Raw genomic sequence first — 11,264 nt, 5'->3', positions numbered from 1 at the left:
ACATAATCTTATATGTTCTGTCTATTTTTCAGCACATATATTTGAGTAGATTTGAGATGAAAGAGCTGAAATATAATTTTTCAATTTCAAAACTTTATTTTAATTTGAAATCTTATTTTTCAGTTTAAAACTTTTTTTCTGTTTCAAAAACATTTTTCGGTGTCAAATCTTTTGTCCAAACCTTATTTTTTCATATATATATCTTTTTCTTTTGAACAAATTTACGCTCCGTTGTAGCTCCATACCGTGACGTGCGGTTCGGTCAAACAGGTAAGTGGTTCTGGAAAAGGTTCTTTTCCTTGTTTTTTTGTTTAAGTTTTTGTTTTCTTTTTTCTTTATTGGTGATTGTTGAACCGTAAGGAATTGATTTATAATGTTTTGGCCGGATGGACAGACCACTGGATGGATGTTTGTCCCCCGCAGCCTCTCCGGTCTCCCGGCTGTCCTCCTCTCCTCGCCCCCACAGCGCCCTCTGGCGGCCAGCAGAAACTTTCTGGTACTTCCTGTTTGTCCTCCGCGGTCCTCCGGTCTCCGTCGGTCTTTGTTCTCCGGGGACACTCTGTCCTCTGGCCCCGGTCCACCGGAACCTTCCCGCCTCTGCGAGCCGGACCGGGAGCGAAGGAGCCGGTGCTGGTCCGGTTCCGTCCAGATGGATTTTACTTAACGGTCCGGAACTCTGTCTGCGGGGCCGAGGCTCGCTCTGCAGGGAACCGGGTCAAGGAGACGGAACCCTTTGACTCAGTTCGGTTCGGCTCCGTTCTGCACAACTCCATCTGGCGTTGGGCCACTGCCGGACCTATTCACTGGGTTTTAATGTCGTCCGGACCGGAGAACTGGGCTGGACAGTTCGCTAAACTGTGTTTGGATCAGAGTTCAAGTGGAAAAAGTTCTGCTGCAGGTGAATTGGACTGGTTATCGGTTCGGTAGGCCGACTGGGTTCCGTAAACCAGACTACAACCGGACCGGTTTACCGGTTCTAGTTCGAGGTTCTGGTTTATTGAAAATGGGTTCAATCTGGACTGGGTGTACTGGTAACCAGTAGATGCACTTCCTGGGTCGAAGGTCAAGCTTGTCCTGAACTAAAAAAACATCTGGTTCTGTTTTGGTCCAAATCGGGTTAAGTCAAACATAGTTGGGTTTAGTCCAGGATTTAGGAAGCTTAAGTACAAAGTCAGGTTTGGTTCTGGTAATTGGGTTAATCCCAGTCTAATATGGGTTTGATGTAAACCGGTTTCAGTCCAGGTCTAAACCAGGTGTAGTTTTGGTTTGAATTGAGATAATCCCGGGTTTGAACCCAGGTTTAACCTGGGATTAACCTTGGATTAGGCCATCTGCGGCCCGGTTCGGTTCTGCTGTCCAGCAGAACATGGCAGAACTCACGCAGACCTCTCCCTCGTTGTGCTGCTGCCGGAAGGCGCTGCCGGTGTCCGGCGGGCGCTGCGCCGGCGAACCCAAGCCGCCCTCGGCCGGTCCGAGGCCCGGCGCCGCGCGCTGCCCCCTGGTGGACGTGGCGTCGGCCTCCAACTTCAGGAGCTTCCGGCTGCGCCACTTTCACCTGGATCTGCGGCTGAACTTTGCAGCGAAGGAGATGAGCGGCTGGCTGGTTCTGGACCTGGTTCCGGTCCAGCCGGGGGTCAGCGCCCTCGTCCTGGACTCCCACCCGTCGCTGTTGATCCACTCCATAGACTGTAAGGTTCCCGGGGACGGAAAGGACGAGCCGGCGTCCCTCACCTACCGGGTCGACCCGTTCACCGACTACGGGTCCTCGCTCGTCATCAGCCTGCCGGCCGGAGCGCTGCGACCCGAACAGCTGATCCAGGTCACCGTCCGCTACACGACCACGGACGGCCCGGCGGTGAGAACACACACCACTTCCTCTGACTGGTTTAGGTCCCACTGCATCAGTGGGCTCAGACTGGTTCAAGACTTTGTTTCAAACTAGTTTCAAACTGGCAGCAGCACCTCAGATTTAGTTTTAAACTAGTTTCAGATTTAGTTTTAAACTAGTTTCAGATTTAGTTTTAAACTAGTTTCAGACTTAGTTTTAAACTAGTTTCAGACTTTCTTTCAAACTGGTTTCAGATTTAGTTTTAAACTAGTTTCAGATTTAGTTTTAAACTAGTTTCAGATTTAGTTTTAAACTAGTTTCAGACTTTCTTTCAAACTGGTTTCAGATTTAGTTTTAAACTGGTTTCAGACTTTCTTTCAAACTGGTTTCAGATTTAGTTTTAAACTAAGTTTCAGATTTAGTTTCAAACTGGTTTCAGATTTAGTTTTAAACTAGTTTCAGACTTTTTTTCAAACTGGTTTCAGATTTAGTTTTAAACTAGTTTCAGACTTTCTTTCAAACTGGTTTCAGACTTAGTTTTAAACTAGTTTCAGACTTTTTTTCAAACTGGTTTCAGATTTAGTTTTAAACTAGTTTCAGACTTTTTTTCAAACTGGTTTCAGACTTAGTTTTAAACTAGTTTCAGATTTAGTTTTAAACTAGTTTCAGACTTTTTTTCAAACTGGTTTCAGATTTAGTTTTAAACTAGTTTCAGACTTTTTTTCAAACTGGTTTCAGATTTAGTTTTAAACTAGTTTCAGATTTAGTTTTAAACTAGTTTCAGACTTTTTTTCAAACTGGTTTCAGATTTAGTTTTAAACTGGTTTCAGACTTTTTTTCAAACTGGTTTCAGATTTAGTTTTAAACTGGTTTCAGATTGGTTTTGGACTTGGATCTGTACTATGTTCACACTGTTGGGACGGGTTTGCGTTGCTTTCAGACCGGTTTGGAACTGGTTTCTGATCTTTGTCTCAGCCTGGGTCACTGAGGCAGAAAACTCCGGTCAGAGTTTCTGGACGTTTGGACCCGATCTTCTCCTAATGACTGACATCCTGGCCTCTGTCTGACCTCTGACCTCTGTGTGACCTCAGATCTGGTGGCTGGACTCGGAGCTGACCTGCGGTCAGTCCCGTCCTCTGGTCTTCACTCAGGGACACTCGGTGTGTAATCGCTCCTTCTTCCCGTGTTTCGACACGCCGGCGGTGAAGAGCACCTACTCCGCCTCCATCCGGGTGAGTTCTGTTCGGTTCTGTTCTGTTGGGACGGGTCCGGTCAGCGAAGTGAGGCGTGTCGGTTGGGGAAGACGTGTTAAAAACAAAATGGAACTTCCTGCTCAGGTTCCGGACGGCGTGACGGTTCTGATGAGCGCGTCCCGGAGCTCTTACTCCAAACTGGACCGGATCTTCCAGTTCTCCATGGAGTTCCCGGTCCCGTCCTACCTGGTGGCGCTGGTGGCTGGAGAGCTCCAGCACATGGACATCGGGCCCAGGTCAGAGGTCACCTGGACGCTACTGAGCACCGAGTAAAACAGTGGAAAATATTCCAAATGTTTAAATTTATTCTCAACTCAGTGAATTTAAATTTTGTCAATTTTTAATATTTTTTCTGGGGGGGGTGTTTCATCAAATTTAGATAATCATCAGATATTCATTATAAACATATTCAAGTACTTAAAAAATGAATAGACAACAAATTCGGTATTTTTGTCTCTTATTTTCAAAAGTGAAACTCATAAATTTGTCATGCTTAGTAAAATATTATAAATTGTAATATCTTGTAATTTTGATTATTCTGGCCTCAAGAAAAACAATATTTGAAAAATGTATTGTGTAAAAGATAAATATTGGAAAGTAATGACCTCCCACACTAATCAGTTGAATAAGTCCAAACATTGGTGAGTTCATGTTAAACTAATAGCGACACTAATCTTTAGCTTAGCATTTATGCTAACAAGGAAACATTTAGCACAGTTAGCTTCTCCTAAATACATGTTTCCAGATAAAATCTAAACTTTTAATTTAATCTAAATTTACCAAAAAATCATGTTAACATTCTCAAAGTCAAGCTAGCATAGCTTCCATTTCTGTCGTGTTTCTTAGTTGTAACTTTTTCCTGACAATATCTGGTTGTCTTGGTGTGGAAAGCACTGTGTTGCTTTTCCTTTTATATGTAAAGGTTACATTTAATATTTAGTGCATTATGTCAACAACTTTTTAGCTAAAGTGAATGCTAATAATCTGTAGCCAGAGTTCTTTTTTTCTCCTCCAGCAGGAAGTCGGGGTAAAAACGTTTTTTTTACTTCCTCTGTCTGCAGGAGTCGTGTTTGGGCGGAGCCTTGCCTGCTGTCCTGCGCCGTGAAGAAGCTAGGGGGCAGCGTGGAGCGCTGGCTGGGCGTGGCAGAGGACCTGTTTGGACCGTACCTGTGGGGCAGGTGAGTCTGAAACCCAACGGACACAAACGTCGACCTGACAGCAGGGGGCGCCGGGCTCAGAGGGGGAGAGTATCCAAACATTAGACTCAGTTAAAATTAGAAATACTTAAACATATTTTTACTCAAGTAAAAGTAAAAAGTATTTGGCAAAATATCTAATGAATTACTGATTACCTGATCAAATTCTCAATTAATATTGAAAAATTACATGATCAGACGGACCTAAATATAAAGTTAAGCAGAAATTTAGGTATTTTAAGGACCAAATGGCAATAATTGTATCCATCCATCCATTTCCTAACGTCCTTGTCCCAGGTGTGGTCAGGAGAAACTTCTGCCTCTCCAGCGAACATTTTGGGCGAGAGGCGGGGTCACCTGGACAGGTCGCCAGTCTGTCGCAGGACAAACAACCATGGACACTCACACACACCTAGGGAGAATTTAGGGAAACCAATCAACCTGACAGTCATGTGTTTGGACTGTGGGAGGAAGCTGGAGTACCCAGAGAGAACCCAGCATGCACAGGGAGAACATGCAGACTCCATGCAGAGAGACCCCTGTGCAACCCCACAATAATTCACGTAACAAAAAAATAACAAAATCAGGCAATTTTTTTTCCAAATCAGTTTCTTTCACTAAAGACTAATTAAACTTTAACACAAACTGCAGGTGTGAGTCTGCGTTTGGTTAAAACATGTTTTACATTCAGTGGGTCGAAAATTTTACTCAAGTAAAAGTAAAAACACTCCGAAAAGTAAATTTTTTTCAAAAAGTTTCTCGGGTAAAGGTAACTGAGTAAATGTAACTAGTTGCTACCGAACTCTGCAGGTGCGACATCGTCTTCCTGCCGCCTTCCTTCCCCATCGTTGCCATGGAGAACCCGTGCCTCACCTTCATCATCGCCTCCATCCTGGAGAGCAGCGAGTTCCTGCTGATCGACGTCATCCATGAGATCGCACACGGCTGGTTCGGGAACGCCGTCACCAACGCCACCTGGGAGGAGATGTGGCTGAGCGAAGGCCTGGCCACGTACGCGCAGCGCCGCATCACCACGGAGGCGTACGGTGAGGCCACGCCCACCACATCTACTCAGTCTGGTTCTACGCTTTATTTCACATTACATTTAAAAATCCTGATTGCACTTTCTGAACCATTTGAAGGTTTGTTGGAGTTTATTTTTCTCAGTTGCACTTTATTATTTATTTTTACTGCTGAGTGAACAGATTAAAGTTGTTTTTACATGCTTGACCAAACTATTGGTGTATTTAAGTTATCAAATAAATCTGTATTTTATTGCATTTATGTCAGGGTCTGACGCAACAAATTTTATCGGACGATAAATTGACCCAGAAGTTATTGCAATAAACGATAATATTATTGTTTTGAAACCATTTTAAACTAATATAATGATAATCCAATAACTCATTCTCAAAGATCGATAAACTTTAAATTCTAATGAGCATTTAACATTGAAACTGGAAGACATTTTAAATTTTAAAATAAATAAATAACAAATAAAATGAAGTTTCTGTAAACAGAGACTTTAAAAAAGGTTTAGTTGAGACCAAAACACCAAACACAGCAGTTTGACCTCAGTCACATGAAGTAAGTCTAGATTTTGCTATAATTGTTTTTTTCTTGGGATGATAAAAATTGAAGATTTTATCATCCAGGTTTTGATCTAGAAATGAGACAAAAATGAAAATCATGCAAATAGAAATGTTTGAGCTCACTTTATAATACAGCTAATGGATAATTATCATGTGACGTCACACTTTCATGACCTCTGTAACCGACAGCCATCTTGATAGGCAGTTACTATGACAACAATAAACAATTTATTAACAATATCAGTACATTAAAGCTATTGGAGTACTCCACCCGCCTCTGATATTTATATTAAGATAAATATAAGTGATATTTACTGCAGTACTTACTACCCAACTAGTTAAAGTAACTTAACTAATGTAGCTTTTATCTGCTAGCTAGACGGACATGTAGCCTACGTGTTTGTTGCTACATGTTCTTACTCTGCCAGTCACCAGAACTTCGTCATTCACACCAAGAGTTCGTTCGTCCTTTACAAATTAAACACTGATTGTCTGCATCCATGTGAAGCTCTTCTTGTTCACTGAACCATAACGGGAGATCGGAGGCAGCTTGTCCACATCGTCTGACATCTTTTCCTTCCCCGTCTCATACGGGTCGATCCCAACAGCAGCCATTTTGTTCTGGTATCGTTCTCTCACACATTGACTAAGAATCCACACATTTTCTTATCGTTGGTATCGAAGCCATGGGTCCGCTGTGCTTTGTGCTGCGCTGCCCTACCAAGATGGCACGGATCACTTCCGGATTTATTGTGACAGGCGTGTTTATGTCTGTGTCTAAAATGAGAAACGTTTTATCACCAATCAGCTGTTTTTCTGTATCTGATCCATATCAAACCTCAGATATCAGAAGTGAAATCAGTTCAAGGCAGGGCTTCATTTACGGCCACAGGGGTCGTCAGGGGTCATCAGGGATTATCAGAGGTCATCAGGGATTATCAGAGGTCACCAGGGGTCGTCAGGGATTATCAGAGGTCACCAGGGGTCATCAGGGATTATCAGAGGTCACCAGGGGTCATCAGGGGTCATCAGGGATTATCAGAGGTCACCAGGGGTCATCAGGGGTCAGGGTTTTACTCTGAACTTTGTCTCCAGGTGAGGCCTTCACCTGCCTGGAGACGGTGGTCCGATTGGACGCTCTGCACAGACAGCTGCGTCTCCTTGGAGACAACAACCCTGTGAGCAAGCTGCAGGTCAAGTTTGAGCCAGGTACACACACACACACACACACACACACACACACACACACACACACACACACACACACACACACACACACACACACACACACGTTTGTTTTGCTATCTTTGTGGGGACTTTCCATTGACTTCCATTCATTTCTACAGCCTAAACCTGACCTTTACCCTTTTCCTAACCCTAACCATCACATACCTAACCCTAACCAAAACTCAATTCATACCTTAGCCCTAACTCTGACCCCTGACCCCGTTGTGGGGAAATTGGTCCCCACAACGTAGTATATGTCAGGAAAATCGTCCCCACAAGGTATTACAAACAAACGCACACACACACACACACACACACACACACACACACACACACACACACACACACACACACACACACACACACACACACACACACACACACACACACCCCGGTGTGCAGCTGTACAGGTGAGGGTCCTTCCTGCTCCCCTGCAGGTGTGAACCCCAGCACGCTGATGAACCTGTTCACCTATGAGAAAGGCTTCTGCTTCGTGTCGTACCTGTCTGAGCTCAGCGGCGACGTCCGGCGCTTCGACAGCTTCCTCAAGGTCAGTGATGCATTTAGAGGCTGGGGCTAACATGGAGCCCCGCCCTAACAGAGGAAAGCAGAACCGCCTCCTGGCCCTGATTGGTTGTTTGTGGTCAGTAGGGCTGAAACGATTCCTCGAATGATTCGAGTACCTCGATTACTAAAATTCCTCGAGGAAAATTTACCTGCCTCGAAGCTTCGTTAATTTATGTTTTATTATTTAGCGCACCGTGTTCCGGCCGGGACTTCATTTGCGTTGCGCGGAGCTCTCACTTCCGCCTCTGAGTGGTTGACAAAAGCTAAGTCTCAGCGGCATAAAGTCCAATCTTCAAGATTGGCCCGTGGGGATTTTATTGATTGATGATAATGCCCGACTTTTTATCGTTTTTGGGGAACCAATAAGCATCCTTAAAATGACTGGGGGAATGCCTGGAGTACGGCAGGATTTCTCCTCCGGGGCTGCTGGTTGAAAGCGAACGGCGGGAAGAGCGCTGAGGTGAGCGGATAGCCTGAACAGGGCGGGCGGCTGAGTAGCTGATGCTTACCGTGTAAATGTAGCTTTACCGACGAACCGCACAATACATTTCATATCCCGGTCTGAAGAAACGGGTGGCGGAGCGCATCGTACATGGCTGGTAGATGAGTTTCTGAGTGTGACCAGTGAAGGTGTCGTAAATATCCCGTATTGCTTCCCCCGTGTTCGTCCCCCGGTCTAACGGTTCGTCAGTCCGCTGGTCTATTTCCTCCCCTCCACCCCATCTTACGTTCGTTCATTCGCCCTCTCCTCCCACTCCAGGCGGCATTTCCCGTATTTTCAAACCCAAAGCGTGACAGGTTAGGTGGCAAGGTGAGTTTAATTAATCTATTAAACTCACTGAAGATGAATACATAAACTAAAAGCTGGATTGTAGACATTTTTTATAAGCATATTTGTGAGCCTGCCTCTTTGTTATTAAATTCAATATAATTTCAGATTTTTCTATAACTTTTCTTCTGGTTAACTTAGAAAGTGAGCTATTATTGTTACAGGTTAGTTTTCTAAACTGTCTCTGTGAACTTCAGAGATGTTCAGAACCAACGCTGATTTTTTATCTATTCTCTGACTAATGTGTGTGTTTGTGTGTGTGTGTGTGTGTGTGTGTGTGTGTGTGTGTGTGTGTGTGTGTTTGTGTGTGTGTGTGTGTGTGTGTGTGTGTGTGTGTAGGACTACATCTCAGAGTTTAAGTTTCAGAGCGTTGTGGCTCAGGACCTCATCGCCTACTTCCTGCGGTACTTCCCGGAGCTGCAGGACGCCGCCGTCTCCCAGAGGGAAGGTACGCCTGGTAGGTTTCATGCTGCTGCCTTCCGCTTCCTGCTCGGTGACATCACTTCCTGTTCTCAGGTCTGGAGTTTGAGCGCTGGCTGAGCGGTTGCGGCCCGCCGCCGTTTGAGCCTGACCTGTCAGCAGGGGGCGCTCTGATCGGGCCGGTGCAGGAGCTGTGCGACCTGTGGAGAGGCGGCGACCCGCCCGACCAGCAGGCACTCGCGACCTTTGACCTGTCGGCCTGGAGCACCTTCCAGGTGGTTCTGTTCCTGGACCGGATGCTGGACCACTCACCGCTGCCGTACGGTGCGTCTCTTAACGTCGGCGGCAGCGCCACCTGCTGTTGGAGCGTCGCTGACGGCCGCTGTGTGTTTCAGAGGTGATGGCGAGTCTGTCCGCCTGCTACTCGGCGCTGTTCGACGGGCTGAACGCCGAGGTCCAGATCCGCTGGCTGCAGATGGTGGTGAGGAACACGTTCTACCCCGACCTGCCGCGGGTCCGAGCCTTCCTGCACAAACACGTAAGAACAACAACCGACGCTTCGCTGCAGCTCCGAACCAGAGGAGCCAGAGTATGAGTTATCTGAATATCTTATTAACATGCGAAGAATTGATTCATGAAGCCATATTGCATCAGAAACAGGCTGCTGGTGTTTGGTCAATGCAGCGCTGAGCACTGCTAGCCAACAGAATGCTAACCCTAAAGCACTAATCATAAACATTAGTTCCCCTAATGCTAAAGTGCTAAGCCATCATGCTATTTGGTAGAAGATAATGCTAATTTCAACCATTTTGATAATGACTAGAGCTGGAATCTTTGAGTGACTCTCAATTCGATTAGATTTTTAGACATGAAATGATTTTTGATTTAGAAACAATTTTTCTGTTGAAACTGTCCAGAGATTGTTAAACTGTGACTGACGAGAGGAAAACACGTAAATAAATAGAACATTTATTTAAAAGAATTAAATGAGCTAAAAATTAGCTTTGCTAATGATCATGGAGCTAATTTTTACTTTAGCGCTTTGAATTTCATCCAAGAGGGGCAGTCGCTTTCACACTTAGCAGAAATGCTAAACGCTCTTAGCTTCCCCTAAATACATTTTCTGGACACACTATGGCTACCCTCATTGAGACGCTGATGCACTAAACCAACAGATAGCTGCGCTGCTAGCAGCTTAGCACTGCGTCAGAGCTTCAGTAACTACCAGGACATGTTTCTGTTGTTCCTCCCTGCAGACTTCCAGGATGTACACCGTGCCGCTCTATGAGGACCTGGTTGCCGGGGTGATGAAGTGCGTTGCCGTGGAGATCTTCTACCAGACGCAGCGCCGCCTGCATCCCAACCTGCGACGGACGCTGCAGCTCATCCTGTTCCCCAGCAGCTCGGCGCCGGCCAATCAGAGCGGCGCGGTTCCGCCTATCCTGACTGGCTCCGCCCCTTCCGGCTCGCCACTGCAAAGCCCTGCTGCCACGGCAACGGCCTCCGCCGCTGGAACGACGGCCGCCATGGCGCTCAGGGACGTTAATGTGTCGGCTTGACGGCCGTCCGGACCCCCAGGGGTCCCAACGGGTCAGAACCAGAACAGTTTCCTTCATCATGTCCACAAACAGCAGAATTTTCTAGAACTTCATGAAAATGATGCAACAGATTTCTCTTCTCCTCGGTTTGAGAAACCTGGACTGGATTCTGATCCAGAACCAGAACCGGACCTGAACACCGGAGCGGCCTTATCGCCTCACTGTGAAACAAACCCGCTAACTGGACCCAGTCCAGCCACATCCTCAGGAACCTGCAGACCCTGAACGCACCACTGAAATGAAATGAAACCCGATCACATGACCAATAATCTGTATTGATTATCAACCAGCTTCACTCTGCAGATGGTTAATTATTTTATTTATTCTGTTTTCCTCCATCGAAAATAAAATAAAAAAAAATCATCTTGTTTTTTTCTGAAGAAAATCTTTAACTTTCAGAAAACAGATTTATTTATTTTGAAGGGTTCCTTTAATTTCCTGCTTTTGTTTTGAAGTCAGACCGGAAATGTAAGGTCTGTCATGTTTAACGGGATCTTTGATGTCTGAAGGTTTTATTATTTAATACACAGGAAGCTGGTGGCTTTGCTTTCACAATAAAAGCCTTGATTCGTGTTCCACTTCTTAAGGAGATTTTACGTTTTTATTTCTCTTTTATTAAACTGATTTATTGTGAACAAACAAAACCTTTAGAATGTTTTAAGTGTCTAGAACTGTTTTTTATTTAATCAAACTTTGTTTACACTGAACATTTTGTAATTGGGTTGAAGGTAAATCTGAATCAGATCCGGTTTGT

At 45.2% G+C, this 11,264-nt stretch overlaps 1 protein-coding gene across 1 annotated transcript; it reads left to right on the top strand.

Moving 5' to 3' along the window:
- The first annotated feature begins 263 nt into the window (after positions 1 to 263).
- Positions 264 to 11,096, top strand: rnpepl1 (arginyl aminopeptidase like 1). Its single transcript, XM_014981044.2, has 11 exons — positions 264 to 1,855; positions 2,920 to 3,060; positions 3,166 to 3,317; positions 4,143 to 4,259; positions 5,088 to 5,323; positions 6,965 to 7,078; positions 7,534 to 7,646; positions 8,832 to 8,940; positions 9,009 to 9,236; positions 9,308 to 9,450; positions 10,169 to 11,096. The coding sequence occupies exons 1-11, from the start codon at positions 1,367 to 1,369 to the stop codon at positions 10,469 to 10,471; spliced, it is 2,145 nt and encodes a 714-aa protein (XP_014836530.1). The 5' UTR covers positions 264 to 1,366; the 3' UTR covers positions 10,472 to 11,096.
- The last annotated feature ends 168 nt before the right edge of the window (positions 11,097 to 11,264 follow it).

Source organism: Poecilia mexicana, unplaced genomic scaffold (genome assembly GCF_051168715.1).
Source record: "Poecilia mexicana isolate PSO_F unplaced genomic scaffold, ASM5116871v1 scaffold_13, whole genome shotgun sequence".
In the NCBI taxonomy this organism is placed as follows: domain Eukaryota; kingdom Metazoa; phylum Chordata; class Actinopteri; order Cyprinodontiformes; family Poeciliidae; genus Poecilia; species Poecilia mexicana.
Note: the sequence above shows the minus strand (reverse complement) of the source record. Positions and strands in the feature narration are given on the sequence as shown.

Coding starts and splice junctions, on each gene's coding strand:
- rnpepl1 (XM_014981044.2), top strand. CDS start 1,367: ATGGCAGAACTCACGCAGACCTCTCCCTCGTTGTGCTGCTGCCGGAAG. Junction 4,260..5,087: donor GGACCGTACCTGTGGGGCAG/GTGAGTCTGAAA, acceptor CGAACTCTGCAG/GTGCGACATCGTCTTCCTGC. Junction 5,324..6,964: donor CATCACCACGGAGGCGTACG/GTGAGGCCACGC, acceptor CTTTGTCTCCAG/GTGAGGCCTTCACCTGCCTG.